This window comes from Oncorhynchus mykiss, chromosome 8 (genome assembly GCF_057628025.1).
Source record: "Oncorhynchus mykiss isolate SJ-2025 chromosome 8, ASM5762802v1, whole genome shotgun sequence".
Lineage (NCBI taxonomy): Eukaryota > Metazoa > Chordata > Actinopteri > Salmoniformes > Salmonidae > Oncorhynchus > Oncorhynchus mykiss.
This window is the reverse complement of record NC_143029.1, coordinates 59,346,398-59,367,429: the sequence shown is the minus strand read 5'-3', so window position 1 is coordinate 59,367,429 and position 21,032 is coordinate 59,346,398. Positions and strand designations below refer to the sequence as shown.

The 21,032-nt window shown below is 45.6% G+C and overlaps 2 protein-coding genes across 2 annotated transcripts in view; one reads left to right on the top strand and one right to left on the bottom strand.

Moving 5' to 3' along the window:
• LOC110530221 (chloride channel protein 2) overlaps positions 1-21,032 on the top strand; it is a 78,968-nt gene that overhangs the window by 12,988 nt on the left and 44,948 nt on the right. The window contains exon 2 of the mRNA XM_090182130.1: positions 11,580-11,733. Within this exon, the coding sequence (XP_090038256.1) occupies positions 11,580-11,733 (154 nt within the window). The remainder of the gene's footprint in view (positions 1-11,579; positions 11,734-21,032) is intronic.
• On the bottom strand, positions 7,205-10,656 carry LOC110530222 (zona pellucida sperm-binding protein 4). Its single transcript, XM_021613117.3, has 8 exons — positions 10,210-10,656; positions 9,881-10,068; positions 9,515-9,612; positions 9,094-9,251; positions 8,613-8,805; positions 8,285-8,423; positions 7,649-7,724; positions 7,205-7,404 (listed from the first exon to the last, which is right to left on the bottom strand). The coding sequence occupies exons 1-8, from the start codon at positions 10,580-10,582 to the stop codon at positions 7,322-7,324; spliced, it is 1,308 nt and encodes a 435-aa protein (XP_021468792.2). The 5' UTR covers positions 10,583-10,656; the 3' UTR covers positions 7,205-7,321.

Below are 21,032 nucleotides of genomic sequence, written 5' to 3'. Positions count from 1 at the left end.
AAAAACGTATTTCAACTGCAAATACAATGTCCTGATGATTTGAAATGACTGAGAATGTTCGTGCAGGAAAATCCTTGCCGCTCTGGTTTTAGTCACACACGTTCTAGTTTAGCTTGCATATTTCGGGAAACTAAATAAACTCGTTAACATAATATACCCAGACAGTAGCGGTGTTATTTTTGTATCAAGGATAAGTGTTCACTTTGGCACCAGTGTTAGCTAGGCTAACTACCTTGCTGGCTAGATAGAAACTAACTCAATTGCTGGCTAGCTAGCCAGCTAACGTTAACTAAGTGAGAATGTGATGAGGATAGGGCTGTTTTGCTTGGTGAAGTGTACTTTTGATGATTTACTTATTCAAATATGCTGTCACTGACTGCGGCAAGCTACTCACCGTCAAACCACCATGCCTACTCTCACGTCTTGACTTAGTGGTGAGTGATGTTCAGTGAGCAGCTCGTAGAGTGCCCTCTTTAGGCAACCATTCCATTTAAAAATATATATATTACAGCAATTGAGCAGACATATTTTTTTCATTCTATGTATATCATTTCAGTGCTTTATCTGTGGAATAAAGACTGATTCAAATATTTCTCCGACCATATCAGTGAGTCCGATTCATCAGCCAGGCTTTAAACGGCACAGTCTTTCATACTTCACTGTGGGAAAGGGGCAGGAACTCCTGTAATGTTGATATGCTTTTCAGTTTCCTGCCATATTTTAGATTTAAGTCATTTAGCAGATGCTTTTATTCAGAGTGACTTAAAGGAGCAATTATGGTTAAATCCTTTGCTCAAGGTCACATCAACATATTTTTGACCTAAGGGATTTGATCCAGCGACCTTACGGTTACTATCCCAAAGCTCTTAACTGCTAGACTACCTGCCGCCCTGGTGACTGGTTTCACATTTGTCTCCAGTGATAATGCGGTAAAATATATCTAAAATAATTGTAATTTACAAACCTAGGTCTTCTCTGTAGCTCTTATCAATTTATAAATTACAGCTTGTGGACAATGCTGTTATTTCCAGCGGGAAAAAAGAAAGTAGATGTTTTTCCACATGGAACAGACAGGTTTGCCCGACATTATTCATGGTTTCCTCGCACGAAAAGGTGGTGGATATAAGTCAAGGTCAGTGTACACATCGGTGGACACACCTCCATTTCTGTGATCTCCACCCCAAGCACATAGCTGGCTCATACGTTTCCCCATACTTAAATTCATGGTCAGAATGCATGCAGAGAGAAAAGTGTATGAAAAAAGTTCAATTTATAGGTGAAGTTCCATTTATAGGTGCATATCTCGGGTGTGAATTCCCCTCTGGCTATGTACCTCCAGTTCATTGCAAATAAATACATGGCCTATACAATTGCGTGTGTGTGTGTGTATGTGTGTGCGCCTGTGTGTGTGTGCGCCTGTGTGTGTGTGTGCGCCTGTGTGTGTGTGCACGTGTGTGTGTGTGTGTGTGTGTGTGTGTGTGTGTGTGTGTGTGTGTGTGTGTGTGTGTGTGTGTGTGTGTGTGTGTGTGTCTGTGTGTCTGTGTGTGTGTGTGTGTGTGTGTGTGTGTGCCTGCATGTATGTATGTGTGTGATGGTATGTGATACATGAAACTCCCTTCATCATCTGAAATGGAGGTAGGCCTTTTTCCCCTCAGGGAGAAACTACTGACAGATGGCTCATACTCCAGATTTTAACCAAACATGTGAGAGCTAGTTGACATGTACTGTGGGGCCAGAGGGCCCTGTACCTTCTGCTCTCCCAGTTAGAAATGTAATATGACTCTGCTATGTATTGGTGTTTAGACATAGCCTAGGACTCGAAGCTACAGATGGGTCTGAAACTGAAAATAGGCCTTGTTTTACTCATTCAAGGGTTGGCTAATTTACCCTTTCTGGGCTTGTGTCAACTAGTGATGTAGTGAAATAAATGTTCACGTGTAAAAACATCCCGCTGAAAAACATCCCCACAGCGTGATGCTGCCACCACCACTCTTCACCATATGGATGGTGCTAGGTTTCCTCCAGATGTGATGCTTGGCATTCAGACCAAAGAGTTCCATCTTGGTTTCATAAAACCAGAGAATCTTGTTTCTCGTGGTCTGAGAGTCTATAGGTGCCTTTTTAGCAAACTCCAAGCGGGCTGTCGTGTGCCTTTTACTGAGGAGTGGCTTCTGTCTAGCCACTCTACCATAAAGCCCTGATTGGTGGAGTGCTTCAGAGATTGTTGTCCTTCTGAAAGGTTCTCCCATCTCCATAGAGGAACTCTGGAACTCTGTCAGAGTGACCCTCGGGTTCTTGATCACCTCCCTGACCAAGGCCCTTCTCCCCTGATTGCTCAGTTTGGCCGGGCGGCCAGGTCTAGGAAGAGTCTTGGTGCTTCCAAACTTCTTCCATTTAAGAATGATGGAGGCAACTGTGTTCTTGGGGTCCTTCAATGCTGCAGACATTTTTTGGTACCCTTCCCCAGATCTGTGCCTCGACACAATGCTGTCTCGGAGCTCTACGGACAATTCCTTCGACTTCAGGGTTGAGGTCGTGTTGTCATCTTCAGCTATTGTACTCATAAGTTATTTCTCCATTTATATGTTTTAAATGTTTTAACTCAGCCGTTTTTATCTCAATATTAAATCATGGGTAGTAATTAAGTACCTAACTGTGATTGTTTTCAATTAAAATGGTCAAAAATAAGCTAAAATAGCTTCTTAGCGAAAAGCAATTTCTCAATCATGAATTTTGCTAGGACTGTCTGGGAGTGGTCCGAGTGGGAAGGAAAAACAGAAAATGTGTTATTGGCAGAGAGGTTATTATTGTTATTATTATTATTATTTGTCTTATTGGTCTGTTAACTAATTAGTGGGTTGTGACTAAGATGAAGATCAGATCAAATTGTATGACCAATTTATGCAGAAATCCAGGTAATTCCACAGGGTTCACATACTTTTTATTGCCACTGTAAAACACAGGGGAAAACCATTTTGGACTGCACTGGGCCTTTAACATAAAGAGCCATAAAGACTGATCGACTGCGGCTGAGGCATTGGCTTAAACAGATTTCTATTTTTAGTGATTTTCAATTAACCTTTACCAGGAAGGAAGTCTCGAGCTTTGAATCCGTTTTTCGAGTCTTGGCAAGACATCAGTGTTCATGATAAACCAACGCAATACACACGAACAAATACAATATTTAAATGTAGTTGCATTGGTTGATGGCACATTTTGGTAGTGGATGAGGTGAGTTGAGATGAGGTGAGTTCCCATTGTGCACCTGCTGATAAAAGTGCTATGTAAATCCACCTATTACCCATCACCACATGGTAGGGTTAAGGTCTGTTTCCAGACAGGTGTCTGGGTCAGCGAGTTTTGGAACTCTTGTCCGGTGCAATGCATGATGGGACAGCTGGCTGCTACTGCCACCGTATGCCTCCGGTATGACTCATAGGATGAATGCATAGAGGGATGGTTAGACAGAAGGTGTTTGGGTGTCTTTAAGTATTATAACATTCCAACTGATGTCTCCTCCTTCAGAGTGTGTGTGTATGTGCATGACTGTGTGTGTGTGTGGGGGGGGGGGGGGGGGGGGGGGGGGGGGGGTGCATATGTGTGTGGTAAGCCTCTGTCAGAACAGATGTTAGACACAGCAGGCTCATGTCCTTATGGCCAGCGGGGGTTCAGGACGATTTGGCTGCTGCACAGATCAAAGTCATGATCAACCTGAACAGGAAAAGCAGCCCGTGGAGAACTGCAGATGCAACCAAATATGATCCATCCTCACACCGTGTGTGTGTGTGTGTGTGTGTGTGTGTGTGTGTGTGTGTGTGTGTGTGTGTGTGTGTGTGGTGTGTGTGTGCGAGTTTGTGTTTGTGTTTGTGTGTGCAAGGTGTGTGTGTGTGTGTGTGTGTGTGTGTGTGTGTGTGTGTGTGTGTATGTGTGTGTGTGTGGTGTGTGTGCGCGTGTGCGTGCGAGTTTGTGTTTGTGTTTGTGTGTGCAAGGTGTGTGTGTGTACATTAATAGGTGTATGAGAAAGAGCAAGTGTGTGCAAGGTGTGTGTGTGATTGCACTCTTGCGTGTGATTAGAGCATTAGCAGAAGATGTGCCCTAGAGAGAAACACCTCTAAATCCATGTCACACACACACAACACACACAGAGACTATTTTGCTCATCACAGGGATGTAGCTTGTCATAGTCAGCATTCCTGTCTCTGCACACACACAGAGGTGGGCTCGGTTCCACTTTAGCTTCTGACAGAATAAAGCTACCTTCTCTCTCTCTCTCTCTCTCTCTCTATCTCTCTCTCTCTCTCTCGCTCTCTCTCTCTCTCTCTCTCTCTGATGTTTATGATGAAATACTGCAGGTGTGAAGGAGGGACAAAGAATGGTACAATCTCTTTGGACATGTAGGATAGTGTATTGCAAAATCAGCATGTTTAAACGATACGTTTCAGTTTGACTGAGTGTCAGTTAAATTTGATACAGGGCATTGATTCCTGAAATGACTGGAATGGCCATTTCTGGCACACCACATAGGTTAGAGGTCAAATGCCTTAGGTAATTCTATGAGGTTGTGTTATGTTTTTGGGGGTCGCTTGTGAACGTGTGTTCTTGATATGATTGTGTGCATAGGTAACTACTCCACCAACACCAGCCTCCATGACCGACCTACTGTATATTAATGCAGATCTTCAGACAGATGAAGTCTCACGTTCCCAGCTAATTCAATTTCCCAAGCCTGTCCCATGAGCCCTGGGGGTTTTGGATAAGCTGTTCTATCACTGCTCTGAGTTTCAGTACTTTGTAATATGCAGGTGTGTGTTTTGATCATAATACTAGAGCAGCTTGTGGAATGAGATTTTAGTGTCGTTTCTGTTCTTTCACGCAATACGGGCACTCTATGTGCGCGCAGGGTTTTTGTTCAAGCCCAGTTCTGACACTCCTGATTCAACTGAGGTAGATAAGTACTGTGATCTGATCAAGGCAGCCTGATGAGGAGTTGAGGAGTTGAACCAGGTGTGCACAAGTAAGCGGTTCACAACCTTTTCCGTTCCTGGGACCAGCGAATCACCATCAAAAGCTCTAGCTCTTTCCCAGAAATAATATACAGTTTATATTGGCGGGCAAATGTAGTTACTTTGAGCAGGGAACAAATGAAAGACCTATTAGCACAAACAATTAGCATTGTTAAAAGTAATGTTACATTGCTTATAATACATTAATACTCCCAACTGTTATTGTTTTTGGAACAACAAATGTAAAACATTTAAACATTTCATTTGGACCACCACGGACCCCGGTTTGTAAAACACTGGCCTAGTTGTAAGTAGCAGTAGGGGAAGCACTCCAGTGGTGTTGCCAGTCATCTTGTTTAAGTTGCTATGTCATTGTTGCTTTTTCATCTGTTGACAATGTTGCAGGGAATATCTTCGGTAACCGTAGTGGTGACCACAGCTCATTTAACACACAGTCCTTCAGTCCACCTGCTGCTACACCAGGGGACCGCACGCCAGATGGTGTGTGATTGGTTTCTCACAAGCCCAGGACGGGGCCACTAACAGGCAGCATTAATACCACTGTGTGTGTGTGGTCTCCTGCACGTGATTGTGTTCATTATCATTTAGCCTACAGATTTACTGTACCAGTCAAAAGTTTGGACACAGCTACTCATTCCAGGGTTTTTATTTTTCACTATTTTCTACACAGACTGTGCAAAGCGGTCAAGGCAAAGGGTGGCTACTTTGAAGCATCTCAAATATCTAATATATTTTGATTTGTTTTAACACTTTTTTGCTTACTACATGATTCCATGTGTTACTTCATAGTTTTGTCTTCCCTTGTATTCCACAATGTAGCAAATAGTAAAAAAAATTAAGAAAAACCCTTGAATGAGTAGGTGTCCAAATTTTTGACTGGTACTGTACACACCAGGTATGTGTTTCCACTATCAGCCAGTGTGTGCGTTTCGTCAGGATGTAGCTGGCTGCCTACACAGTAGAGTGGTTCCATTTGTTGCAGTGTCATATGTGGACTTGCCCTAGTTAAATGGGTAGAACAGGGAGAGGCTGATGGGCTGTAAAGTGATGGGAGGTGGGCTATTGGACATCCTTCTGTCAAGACAGAAGCCACGGCTGTGCAGCTTTCTTTCTGTGCCTCACCTGCTCAAGCAAGCGGAAAGAGCAAGTCTGGAGGAATCGTGATGCCCATCTCAATGAGTGGGAGAGGGGAAATAGAGGGAAAAAAGGTAAGTGCTGGTAGCTGAAGAGAGCGGGAAAGTAGAGAGCAGAAAATGTCTGGAGGCGTGATGCTCATCTCAATGCGTCTCTGGCTTCTCACTGCTCTGATCACAGCACTGTATTTAGACAGAAAAGGGGACAGAGCGTAGGGAGAGCAGAGATGGAGAATAGAGCAGAGATGAAAGGCACTGCACTGACCCTATAAACTGGTATATACAGAGAGCATGTCTCTAAATGTTTGATTACCAAAGACATTTTAACCAGGAAATTGAAAGGATGACCCTTGTGCCGCTAGATGTGTATTCAGTGGTGGGTGCAGGCCTGTGTAAAATCCAGACAGACATACAGGTTGGTATATGGGGGAAAGAGTCCTCAGCTGGCAGACAGGGTCCCCGCCATAGACATCACCCTAATGTCACACTTTGTAGGATCACACTCCCTAGAACATGGCACACATGCCAGTTAACTTTCATTAGAGACACGCTGCCGTCAAGCAGTCGCCTGGAAACATGTGCCACTTTCACATCTGCGAGACAAATGTCATTCCTCTACATGGCCACATGAGGCATTTCCAATACAAGCACTGTTCCAGCAGCTTATTACTTCTGCTTGTTCTGGCTCAGTCTTATGCCAATCTACAGACAAGACGCAGCGCTTGTGTGAAGCTACCTTCCAGAAACTGTTTCCAGAACACCTGATTCATTAGCTTGGAATGAATTCCTCAAGTAGTCAAGGCACATGACCAATTACACTTACCTTGAAAGGCTGTCAGTATCCAAGTATACAGTTTTAAAAAAAACAAGGGACAACCCTTCAGAAATTAAGCCAATGCGTTGCTATAGTGATCTTGCATGGCTTAACTCTACAACCAAACAAGGATCCAAGGTGATTGGCAGAAATCAGAACCACCATGTGCCCAAAATGTTGAAAGCAATATCAGTTCTCCAGTAGAGTCAAACAGAAACACATCAACATGCAAATTGAAAATCAATCATTTTATTTAGCAAGCTAGTGGATAAAAAGTGAATAGGCATCTTGTATCTGCTACTAGGTCGTAGTCAGGCCCTCATCCCAAGCAGAGGTGGATCAGAAGTATTTCAGGCCTGGCAGGTGGTTCTGGTCAGAATCAGCTCTCCACTGGACACCACAGAAGTCTCTCCATCCAAAGACACATCTCTCCCTGGAGGAACACACGATTAAGTCAATGCTTCAAGCACTAAATCCAACTAAGGCATAACAGTTTAGTATTTCCAGCTACTTTCAAACCCTGGTCAAATTAAGGTTAGGATGTATTGATGTCTGTGCAAATGTAAACCCCATAGTGCTCTAGGACCAGGATTGATGGCCACCACTTAAAAATTACTAAAGCGAGATGATCAAATTTAAATCCATCCCTAGATTTATTTATTTTTTAAAGCCCTTACTTTGCCTGTTGCAGCTCTGTTGACAGGAGTGGTTTCCAGTAGCGTAGCACACCTCTGTACTACAGTGAATGAATACCTGGATGGAAGGAATGTTGGCATTAATTGGGATGATTCATGTACTAGAGGCAGCTCTGCAGAGTGGTCACTAGCTGGAACAGAGTCAAACCTGACCTTTACAGCCAATTTGCTTATGAATCTCTACAATGACCAATTTTGACTTAACAGCCATCCCATCTAGTGCAAAATGCTTGATAATTGATAATGAATGTCATCCTGCAGATGGAAAGCAAACCTTTAGCTTGGTATCATTTAGCAGACAGGCTCCAGAGTGACTTACAGGAGAAATTAAGGTTAAGCAGCTTGCTTAAGGGCACAGCTCTCACCTACTCAACAAGTCGAACCAGCAACCTCTGTTACTGGCCCAACGCTCCTTAACTGCTAGGCAGCCCCAAATAGCGACAATTATGCAAGCCATTAAAAAGCCGTCAACAGCACCGCTGGCTTTCAACTAGTGACTTGGACGGAAGTGGAGTGGACTTCCTGGCCAATCAGTCAACCATCAGGGAGAAAAGCCCAGCAGACCACGAGGCCTTGATTGAAACACTCCTGCTGTAAAGTAAAGTAAAGATGCAGTACCCTGTCCTTCAGAGGGGCTAAGGTGTGCACATCCACAAAAGTGAACATCTTGACCACAAAGCGTTTGTAGTGGGTGAGGAACATGACGCCAGACACAGGGATCACAGAGGTCAGGTAGCGGTCATCCTGAGATGGACACCTGGAGGGGGGGGAAAAAAAGTCATTGTTTGTACAACTCTAGGATCTTCCTAAAGTTCCTAAGTTAACATTCTGGTTGGAAGAGCCCCAGTTAGTTGACATGTAAGCACAGATTTAAAATTAAAGTAAGAAAGGCGCAATATATGGAGAAAAAAAAGCAGCAAGGCAACCATCTTAGTTCTCCAGTTACCCATCAACCAGGAGGTCCCACTTGGGCAGGCTTAGAGGACTGGGGGAGGAGGTGGCCCAGCAGTGCTCCAAATTCAGGACCAGGTTAGAGTCAGTCCTCCTCTCGATGTAAACCTCAACATAAACCGGCTCCTTTAGGACCTTGACAACTGGGTAGTCTGCCTCGCTGTAGTAGGAGGTGTAGGCTTCCACATCTGTGGAGACAAAGGTTAGAATTCAAACACTTGAAGTGTAAACATTTCAGAACAGTGCTGGCCAGCTTACACCACCCCCTCCCCCAAGAATGTTGGAAGACACATCTTGGGGGAGGGGGTTAACTCCCTGGTTCCACCCAGGAAGCAACACATTTGAAAGTCTTGATAGACGATAAGTTAAGGAACCAGGCATGTTACGCCACAAAGCAATTTCCCCTCAGACACAACTACAAGCCATTAATGAAGTAATTTTATTATTCCTTTTACACAACCGTTTTGCCAACTTACCTTCCACACATCCCTCGTTGTAACATTGTCCTCTGGCCAGTCGCAGCGTCACGCTGATGGGTCCAGGAGCAGCAACCGGAGCAGGTGGAGCAACAGTGTTCACCTCAACAGTCAGTATCTCCACTGCCGTGCCAATGTACTTACACTGGAACTGCAGCCTAGGAGAGAAACATTCCTACTGTTATGTGATGTACATTAGGACCATCAGTATCGGGTTTCTCAACATTGATTGTGTGGGCTAGCTAGCATTTGCTGGGTATGACAAGTCGAGCGTCAAATTGGATACCAGTTAGCGTCAGCGTCTTTAGTTAATTAGTCCCCTTGAAATATCTTAGAGATATCAAAAGAAAAATTGCTGGAGCATTTAATTGAGCCTCGGGTGGAATTGGGTGAACATTAAGCCACTGGAGAGAAGACCCACTCAAAATGGCTGTCTCTGGTGATTGAGCCACGAGGTCCAATCCCCACTTCATAGGAAGACGTCATGCTGTTCTCATAGACCACATAGCCACTGTCCTCCTGAAAAGGTACAAAACGCATTTAGTTGGTGTACACCAATGGGTATATAACAGCCAGGCTTTAAATGAAGAGCAACACAGGTGTTCATTTTTATCCTCACATTAGATGAGGCACACTGGGTAATTACATAATTAGCCAGTTAACTACCAGGGAGAATAGAACCCAAGCAGTGTTTCAGACCAAGATATGATTATACACCCCCCCCCCCCCCTACAATGGATTGGATTCATAGAGTCACAGTGCATGGCACATCAAGACAGCTACCCACCATCAGAGTGGTGCCACATGCAGTGACAGGGAACTGGTATACAGCAAAGACTGTAGTGGTGCCAACAGGCTTACAGGGGGCATCCTGCCCACCAAGCAGACTAATGGAATCAAGGTCCAGGTTGGGCCGAGTGGAATCCCTGGCCACCACCACCACAAACTGACCATCTCTGCTACACTGAACAGTCACTGGGGAAGGAGATGGCACAGAGAGAAGACACTAACACTCCATAAATGAGTCTTACAAGTTAGAGCTTGGCAGGGAGAAGTACAAATTATACAAACATTGTAAAAATACATTAGGAAAAACCTAAACTACAGTAGACTCACCTGCTTTCCCATAGTAGCACCGCCACCCATCAAAGCAGCAGTTGATCGCGTCACATTGAGCAATGGTAATCGCAGGGGTTCCACAAGTAATCCTCTCTTCCTCCTTTACTTGGCATTTCTCTATAGGAGTGGAAGCCACTGGGCTCCGGATGACCTGCTGAGGCTGCACAGCATAAGTTACAGGTCTAGTCAGATGCTGTGGACCCACTTCCCACATTAGTGCACCAAGTACATTGGCGCAGCACACGACCACTATTGCAACTTCAACCCACCCTGCCATTGTTGTACAATATTGGACTGACTCCACTGTACTTCTGTAGCTTGCTGAGGCTTTTATGCCTGAGATGTATTCATTACGGAAACCGTTTACCATTTAAGAACCAAACGGACAACAAACAGAGCAAAACAAGAGTTTCTATTGGACAAATTCAGGCAGGTCCGCCTCGTTTTATTCCGTTTGCTTCCGTTTAAGGAAAGTTCTGCAAAGGAATCGGAGTATTGAATATACCCCTGATTGAGTGTGTTGGTTTGGCGGGAGCCCCTCCTCGTTAAGAGTCATGCCGTCGCCAGCCCCGGGTAGTTAATCAGTCAGGGCCTGGCAGGTGCAGCTCATTGACGGCTCATTTGGCTCTAGGGAGGGATCATTACCTAGGGATTGTGTCTATCAAACTGGCCAATTTAAATGCTGTGAAATTGATCAATTGTGTGGGTCCGTCTCAGTAGTCGAAAGTTGCTTCCTCTTCTTCTGTCATTTTCACTGATCTGAGAATATAGGCTACAAAATAACCAATATTCAAAAATGTCCTTTCCCCAGTCTTCTCAGCACAAACGGAGGAAGGAGGACACCATTTTTGACTATTGAGATACATCCTCTATTAGTCTCCTTCACTTTCTCTCTCTCTCATCTTTTTCTTGTCCCCCCCTTCTTCTCTCCATCTCTCTCCCGTGTTTAATCACAGGAGGTTGGTGGCACCTTAATTGGGGGCGAACAGGCTCGTGGTAAAGGCTGGAGCGGTATAAGTGGAATGGTATCAAAATACATCAGACAAATGGTTTCCATGTGTTTGATGCCATTCCATTGATTCCGTATGAGGGACACCTTTTAGCTAGTCCTTAAGACTATTGAAATGCAGCCACTATTTCTCCTTCCTTCCCCTTCTATCTCTCCCTCCCTAATTCTCTCTTGCCCTCCCCCTTCTCATCCCTCTGTCCTCCTCTCTCTCTGCCATGTGTGATTAATTTATTTCATTAAGCAAAACTCAGAAGCTGGTTGTGTAAGCTGAGGGTCATAATGAATACTTAAAAATTATCTAATATTCTCTTTCTTTTCCCTTCCCTTCCTGCCCCTCTCCCTCCCCCCTCTCATGTAGATGTATGGGCGTTACACACAGGAGCTCGGTGTGTACGCCAAGGAGGAGGCGGCCCGCCTGCGTGATGGCGGGGGGCTGCGGAGGGTCACCAGTGTTCGCAGTCGGTCGGCAGAGCTGCTGGAGTATGAGAAAGACCCTTGCGCTAAGTGTCATGGTGAGTGACCGACTGATGGTAACATGACCACTCATATTTACTAAGATGTCTAATGAACTCAACATGACCACTCATATTTACTGACCTGTGTAATGACCACAGAAAGACTACAGTGCCAAGTATCAGAGTGAGCGAGTACTGTGCTCCTATGACTGCACCACAACCACTGAATTGACAGCATCATCCTATGCTACACTAACCACCTCACTGACCACAATCTCGGTTAACCCAGAACTAAAGTCTTGCGTAATTGGTCAGATGCTCTAAAAAGTTCTGGGTCCATATGTTTTAATTAAGAGAAGAGAGAGAACGGGGATCGGAACCAGAACGAAGAGCTCCACCCTCTCTCTTTGCAAGTTACGGGCATGTCTATGGGCCAAATGTCCCCTCCCATTCTTAAATTCGAAAGATGATAACACCTGCGAACTCGTGATTTGTCCAAATAACCAGTGACGGAAAACCCAAGCACCGAAACTAATGTTGCTCGCGATCTCACGCATCTCGCTATATCATGACAGATCTGCTGTACCATATATGTTCACCCAGTCTTTCCACGAGAGATAACCCAGACCATAACCTGACCTGACCTGACCGCTCTGCCCTATTGAACACAGAACACATTTGAAGAGAGGTTCTGATGTTACTGGTGCATCCTATCAGCCTCTAAATGAGAGAGATGGGTAAAGTTGACGCTTATGACACAGCATGATGACCGATGAGCAATCCTGTGCCATGGCCTCGTGGGTGACGGCACTGCTCTTCTGCCAATGTAAAAAACAGCCCCCTCTGCTGGTAATGAATGGTCACTTAGTGTGTCTGTGATGACGAGGGCTGCTGCTGTGCATGTCAATAGCTCCTCTGTCACCTTCATCTTTACTGCGTCACGCCTTTCAACCTCCTGGCTTTTCTCTCCAGAGTAGTACGACATGATGGGGGACAGGAACAAGGAGAGGATGTGAGTGCATGCGTGACAGAGAGAGAGAGAGGTAGAAAGAGAAATAAAAATAAAGTAGCATCACTATCTTTGTGGGTGTGATTTAGAATGCATGTGACTGTGTAGGCTGAAGTTTATGGCTGTGTTCCAACTGCTTTCTATCCGTGTCTCCTACACACCATGCCCTTGTGGCTACTGAGCCGATTACGATTGGATAGGTGAAAGCATTATCGTAAATACTCTAGCTGACTGGGAAAGAGCTTACTGAAAAGATATGTAGCCAGAGTGGTTGGTTTAGGGACTTTTTCCTCTGTTAATAAGATAGCAATCAGAAGTAGTTGCTGATCAAGTGTAGTACCTATTGTTGTGTTCAGTGACCAATTTATTTATTATCAGTCTATGAGAGAGAGAGAGAGAGAGAGAGAGAATATACAGTGACAGTATATGTGTGTTTATATTTGTACTAGGAAGCCTGGTTTCCGTTCAGGCTAGAATGAATGGTAGCTGGCGCTTAGGAGAAAACGTATCAATAGAGTTAAAAGGGTACTGGCACTCAAACCTTGAAGAGGAATAACCCAATGAGGCCCGAGATGCAAAAGGCATAACAAAGGGTGAAATTTCACGGGTCTGTAAAATAAAAGGACACAACTCGGCCTCTCTTCACTAAGACTCTTGAGTACCGGCGAGATCTTGCCACGTTCTGGTACATGTTGCATAACTCGAGGAGAGCAGAGCCCAGCCATCCTCCCCACCGGAGGAGTAGGAGGATGTGTGTCTGCCTCTGTTCTACTCCACATCCAGAGCCACGGTTTGAGAGCCCTGCCTACACACTCCGTCAAAAAGGCTGAGCTGCTCATCGTGACGGTTAGCTCTAGAGAGCGAAAGCGGCTTAGCGAAGATGGAGAGAGCGCTAACATGCTACGCTAACACTTAATCCAGCGTGACTGACTCCTCGCGCTCGCCACCATTGGCCGTCTACTGTGTTCTATGTTGAACATGTAGTTCTACTGCCTTTTATTGTGACGGTCTGCGTGCATTAACTTCCATAGGCCGCGTGTTGAAATCGTTATTTTTTACAACCTGGGGTTGTGGGGGAAAGAGCCCAGATGACAGGTTGTGGTTTCCGGTATTTATTTATCCTGTTTCAGGGGTTCGTCCAGAATTCCTTTGAGATGCGCCAGTGCCTCTGATGAAACGGGCTTTTCCCATGTCGGTCACTGGTTGCTCGTGATTGTTGTGGCCTATGCTTGCGCTGAGGGATTTTACACTCACATTTGTTTTGATTGCTTTGGCCCACGTGTCACTATATCATGTATTTTTGTACGATTTATATTACGAACAGAATAAGCAATTCATTACGTGGGGATAAAAATGTGCATCTGGCAGACGGTGTGCGTTTTGAATTGAGATGGAGACGTCTGTCACGCTGCTGTGGATATAAGGACGGGCCAAGTCGCACATGCAAGCACCGGGCAGAGGGCCACCCACCACGTGCCAAACTAGTGTGTGTTTGTGTGTGTGTGTATCTGTTAGCCAGAAAGTCTTCCTGAGATGACACAGGTACCACTAGCAGTGGTGCCACTAGTCAATGGGATATCGTGGAATAGTCTGTACGACAATACTTTCCTGTGAACATTTAGTCAAAAATGTCATCCTGCACTGGGACCAACCTCTATTGTGGAAAAGTCTGTACAACAATAGTTTCCAGTGAACCTTTTGGATCCCATATATTTTTATTAAATTCAGAAAAAAATGTGAATTACAAGGCCATATACATGATTAGGGGATATAAAATGGGAGGGTTCAACGCAGGGATTAGACCCCGGTCTCCGTCGGGAACACATGTGTGTCGAGAGAGGAGAATGTTACCCCTTGATCCCGGACCTGCACACTAAACATTTTGTCTGAAAATTCAACCTGCACAAAGACAAATTCCCCCAACCAACCAACCGAGGAAGTTGAAATGGAATTTTATTCAAAATTCTGTCTTGTAGGGGACTCGCCTATCAAGATAACAATGAGAATATACAGTGAGCTCCAAAAGTATTGGAACAGTGACAAATGTGTTGTTGTACATTAGCAGATGTCACAAAGTGCTATACAGAAACCCAGCCTAAAACCCCAAACAGCAACCACTGCAGATGTAGAAGCACGATAGCTAGAAAAAAACTCCCCAGAAAGGCAGGAACCGATAAAGAAACCGAGAGAGGAACCAGGCTCTGAGTGGTGGCTAGTCCTCTTCTGGCTGTATCGGGTGGAGATTTATAAGAGTACATGACCAGATTGTTCTTCAAGATGTTCAAATGTTCATAGATGACCTGCAGGGTCAAATAATAATCACAGTGGTTATATAGAATGCAACAGGTCAGTACTTCAGGAGTAAACGTCAGTTGCCCATTCAGAGGTCGAGAGAGAGAGAGAGAGGTCGAGAGAGAGAGAGAGAGGTCGAGAGAGAGAGAGAGGTCGAGAGAGAGAGAGGTTGAGAGAGAGAGAGAGAGGTCGAGAGAGAGGTTGAGAGAGAGAGAGAGAGGGAGAGAGAGAGAGAGAGATTCTTGGGTGTAGTCATGGCCCTGGTCAGAGTGGTCAGCTCTGGAGTCGAAAACAGCAGGTCCGGGACAAAGTAGCATGTCCGGTGAACGGGTCAGGATTCCATAGCCGCAGGCAGAACAGTTGAAACTGAAGCAGCACAACCAGGTGGACTGGGGACAGCCAGGAGTCTTCAGGCCAGGTAGTCCTGGGGCATGGTCCTAGGGCTCGGTCCTAGGGCTCAGGTCCTCCAGGAGGAGAGAGAGAATTAGAGGGACCCTACTTAAAGGAACACAGGACACCAGTTCTTGAGTGTCTCCATTGATCTTCGTTCCTGGCAGTTCTGTGCAGAATCAGGACAACTGAGCTTTGGAGAAGTACGCAGATTTAAAAAGGTGTCCGTAATTTGCTTTCTAATGATCATGATCTATTCATCAAAGAAGTTTATGAATTCATCACTGCTGAAGGGAAAGCCATCCTCTCTTGGGGAATGCTGTTTTTTAGTTAGTTTTGAGACAGTATCAAAAATACATTTTGGATTGTTCTCATTCTCCTCAATTAGGTTTTAAAAATAGGATGATCAAGCAGCAATGAGGGTTCTTCAGTATTGCACAGTACTGTCTTTCCAAGCTAGTCAGAATACTTCCATTTTGGCTTGCTTCAGGGCTCGGGTATTTTCTGCATACCAGGGAGCTAATTAACAAAACTAGGTCCAGAGTATGACTGTGGCAGTGAGTAGGTCCGGAGACATGTTAGACAAAACCCACTGAATCGATGATGCCTCCGTAAGTCTTTTGGAGTGGGTCTGTGGACTTTTCCATGTGAATATTGAAGTCACCAAAAATGTGAATATTATCTGCCATGACTACAAGGTCCGATAGGAATTCAAGGAACTCAGTGATGAATGCTGTATATGGCCCAGGAGGACTGTAAAACAGTAGCTTTAAAAAGTGATTGAGTAGGCTACATAGATTTCATGACTAGAAGCTCAACATATGAAAACACTGTCGGAAATGCTAGCAACACCTCTGCCTTTGCAGAGGAGAAATGGTCACTAGTGTAACCAGGAGGAGATGCCTCCTTTAACACGGTAAATGTATCAGGCTTGAGCCATGTTTCAGTCAGACCAATCACATCATGACTATGATCAGTGATTAGTTCATCGACTATGACTGCCTTGGAAGTGAGGGATCTACCATTAAAAGAGGTGTGTTTTCTGTGGTCCTTTGCATAAGCTTAAATTGTTTACTAGGTGCGTTTGTGTCCTGAGTGAGTTTGAGACATAGTGTTTGTTGTTTTTCAAGTGCACTGTGATCCTGCGACTACCGTTTCTCAGTAAAGTGGTATGTTTATCCTTAACCACTGGTTCCTCGTCTGGTCTCTTCTCTGCACCTGGGTCCAACCTTACCACGTCACATGCCCGTCGTTGGAGGTTCCAGACTGTGGCCCGTCGTTGGAGGTTCCGGTCTGTGGCCCGTCGCCGGACGCTCTGGACTGGGTACTGTTGCCGGACGCTCTGGACTGGGTACTGTCGCCGGACGCTCTGGACTGGGTACTGTCGCCGGACGCTAGGGACTGGGTACTGTCGCCGGACGCTCTGGACTGGGTACTGTCGCCGGACGCTCTGGACTGGGTACTGTCGCCGGACGCTCTGGACTGGGTACTGTCGCCGGACGCTCTGGACTGGGTACTGTCGCCGGACGCTCTGGACTGGGTACTGTCGCCAGACGCTCTGGACTGGGTACTGTCGCCGGACGCTCTGGACTGGGTACTGTCGCCGGACGCTCTGGACTGGGTACTGTCGCCGGACGCTCTGGACTGGGTACTGTCGCCGGACGCTCTGGACTGGGTACTGTCGCCGGACGCTCTGGACTGGGTACTGTCGCCGGACGCTCTGGACTGGGTACTGTCGCCGGACGCTCTGGACTGGGTACTGTCGCCGGACGCTCTGGACTGGGTACTGTCGCCGGACGCTCTGGACTGGGTACTGTCGCCGGACGCTCTGGACTGGGTACTGTCGCCGGACGCTCTGGACTGGGTACTGTCGCCAGACGCTCTGGACTGGGTACTGTCGCCAGACGCTCTGGACTGGGTACTGTCCCCAGACGCTCTGGACTGGGTACTGTCGCCAGACGCTCTGGACTGGGTACTGTCGCCAGACGCTCTGGACTGGGTACTGTCGCCAGACGCTCTGGACTGGGTACTGTCGCCGGACGCTCTGGACTCCCGAGACGCACTGGAGGCCTGGTGCCGGCACTGGTGGTACCGGGCTGGTGACACGCACCTCAGGGCGAGTGCGGGGAGGAGGAACAGGGCGTACTGGACCGTGGAGACGCATTGGAGATCCAGAACATAGAGCTGGCTCAATACGTCCTGGCTGGATGCCCATTCTAGCCAGGCAAATGCGAGGAGCTGGAATAGAGCAAACCGGGCTAGAATAGCGCACTGGAGACACCTTGCCAATCTCTGCATAACACGGTGCCTGACCAGTTACATGCTCCCCACGGTAAGCACGAGGAGTTGGCTCAGGTCTCCTACCTGACTCAGCCAATCTCCTCGTGTGCCCCCACCAAAAAAATATTTGGGCTGCGTCACGGGCTTCCGTGCTAGCCGTGTACCTTCATATCTTCGCTGTTCCTCTATTCTCCCTTATTTCTCCTCGTAGTATCGCCGTTCCGCTTTCGCTGCCTCTAACTCCTCCTTAGGACAGCGATACTCCCCCTGCTGTGTCCAGGGTCCTGCTCCATCTAATATCTCCTCCCAGGTCCATTTTCCCATTAAGTGCTGTTCCTTCTTTTCATGCTGCTTGGTCCTGGTTTGGTGGGTTATTCTGTCGCGGTCGTTGTATGGAGGAGACCAAGGCGCAGCGTGGTAAGCGTACATAACTCTTTAATGAAAGAGAGAATAAAACTGAACAAAACTATACAACAAAACCAACTGTGAAGCTATATGGCTAGTGCAGAACAGGCAACTAAACATAGAATATAACCCACAAAACCAACATGGAAAATGGTAACCTAAATAGGATCCCCAATAAGAGACAACGACAAACAGCTGCCTCTGATTGGGAACCAATTCAGGCCACCATAGACCTATATATACCTAGACAAACCAAAACCCAAAGATGTACAAAAAACCCTAGACAATACAAAAACACACATACCACCCTCGTCACACCCTGACCTAACCAAAATAAAACAAAGGTAACTAAGGTTAGGGCGTGACAGAAATTAATCAAAATAAAGTTTTTAATGAAAATGTCAATCTTGATTTGAATATGTTGGTAACTCGTTATATAAAATTGATAATGCCCTCGAAAGCGATGTTTGGAGGATATATTGGCACGGTTTTCTGGCCCTCAATGAATATCTCCTCCAAACACTGAATTCTCATGCATTATCACTTAATTCAGTTATCCCCATTGAGACTGTGTCCATGCCTCGATCTAGTTTAGGCCAAACTAAACATTCCTGTCATTATTGAAAAAGATTGTGATATCTCACATCTCAAAATAGGGTTACTTAACAGGGGCACAATCACGAAAATAATAAGACACACCTGAGTCCAGTAAAAGTCTCTTGGGTGGTCTCTGCCGCCCTCTGGTGCCAGGAGGAATCACGACAGCGCCGCCTGGACGAGGTACAGCTCTGAATCAATTGTTCTTTCATCTCCATGTCAATGTCTGCAAACTCAAAGTTATTTGTTAACATGCAAAGTCTGGTTTGGTAAGTATCTAGGCTCTCGCCTACTTCTTGATCCTGACTCACCGTTCCATTACAATACACAGAGTCATTGGACAAAGTCGTCTTATGTAAGGGGGAGGTTTGTTAAGAGCCCCGATGCTCGGTCTGAACATTAACACACATTTCTTGCAGTACAGTTTTGGAAGAACCCGATCTTTCATACCAGCGATAAATTATTTTCAAATAACAAAAGGTTCAATTGATACACCTTTATAGGGTTAGTGTTCCCACACGACAATATCTCCATGTTACAGCGCGTGTTTACGGAAGACAGAATCAGACGGAAGACAGAATCGACTACCTGTGCTAATTAGCTATCTGTGTCTCCTAACACCTGTGTGTGTGTGAACGGAAGATGGATGCCTCAAATGTGCTGCTACTGCAAAATACTGTTGGCTGCAATTCTTTTAAAACCAGTTTTTATTTTATTTTTTTATTTTTTATTTCACCTTTATTTAACCAGGTAGACCAGTTGAGAACAGGTTCTCATTTACAACTGCGACCTGGCCAGTTAACATGAAGTCAATTTTGCACTTATGAAAATATTTTGATGTGATGGGTCCCATCATGTTGCTCAGTTGGTAGAGTATGGTGCTTGCAACATCAAGGTAGGGGGTTCAATTCCCACTGGGGACCAATATGAAAACGCATGAAAATGTATGCACTCACTATTGTAAGTCGCTCTGGATAAGAGTGTTTACTAAAATGTCAATGTGAAAGTAGGAAGATTTATGTTTCCAGAACCATACCGCAATTGAGAATCGATTCACTTTTATATGGAGTTTTTGGCTGTTTTGGCTTCTAGAGCCAAACAGGTCCTTGGACTATAAGGATTAACGTTAGGTTCCTTTAGTCCATTATTGGACTTCTTGCCCTGCTGCTGAGTGGCTTTACTTACTATATTGATACTGAACGTTCTTTTTCAGTTTTGTGTCTGCATACTTATCTGCCTCTACCGCGAACGTGTCGCAAATGTCATGCGCTCGTTCTCCTTTTTAAGTGCAACAGCAGTGCTTTCAGCCTAGCATCGCCGCTATGGTGTAAAGTTTGAATATCTGCACCCATTTATTCCAACGTGTCCCGACAGAACTGGGGTCACTTTCAGTTTTAAACTGTGCGATTGCTGGCGCCATTTCAATGTCCTTTTAGCTAGCTACCAGCTTGTTAGCTTGCAAGCGTTAGCGTGCTAGCCTAGCTTGCTAATCACGAGTGAAAATCCTTTACTTGCCCGAAAGTAAAATTCAGTTGAATGTTTGTTTTCTTGCTGTAATCCATCTCGTTTTTAATCCTCGTCGCCATGGTAATACTCCATATGCATGAATAATAAAGTAATGTCCAGACACAGTTCAGTTGATGGTCGTTTATCTAGAAGCGTTGCATGGTTGGCACACACATGTTCAGTGGTTGACTGACAACCATAACCTGTAGTACTATGGCTCTACCACGAGGTGTCCTATTACACTAGTGTAGTCATAAACAATGTAATCAATGTTACTGCACTGTCGGACCTAGAAAATTACATGTATGTGTGCCTGTGTGCGCGTATTCCAACTCAATGTGTTTGTGTGCATATGTGTGTGTGTGCATGCTCGCCTGAGTGTGTCTGCACGCCCGTGCGCATGGGCAAGTGAGGTGCCAGTCAGCAGGTGCCCTGGCTGGCGGTTGTCAACGGGGCCTATCACGTTGCCATGAACACAGTTGTGCCCCTGCTTCCCCACTGTTCCCTTGGGGACCTCAATGTCCCCCTGTGACCTGCCCCATCACTCTCTGTCTGTCAGCTGTTCTCTCTCTCTCTCTCTCTCTCTCCCGCTCTCGCTCTTGCTCTCGCTCTCAATTCAATTCAAGGGGCTTTATTGGCATGGGAAACATATGTTTTCATTGCCAAGTGAAGTAGATAATAAACAAAAGTGAAGTAAACAATAATATATCTCTCTCCGCCTGCTGTTAACTGCGGTTCTGTCTCTCTCTTGATTTATCATGCCTCTCCCTCTTATCTCTTTCCTTTTCCCCCTCTTCCTCCATCTTTCTCTCTCACTTGTCCATCTCTCCCTCCCCACGTCAATATTCCTCTCGCCATCTCTCACAAAGATAAGACC

Excerpts from the sequence above, each read along its gene's own strand:
- LOC110530222 (XM_021613117.3), bottom strand. The coding sequence starts at position 10,582 with ATGGTAAACGGTTTCCGTAATGAATACATCTCAGGCATAAAAGCCTCA. Across the intron at positions 9,613-9,880 it reads CATGTGGCACCACTCTGATG|GAGGACAGTGGCTATGTGGT; the intron begins GTGGGTAGCTGT and ends GTACCTTTTCAG. Across the intron at positions 9,252-9,514 it reads ACCAGAGACAGCCATTTTGA|GCTGCAGTTCCAGTGTAAGT; the intron begins GTGGGTCTTCTC and ends TTTCTCTCCTAG.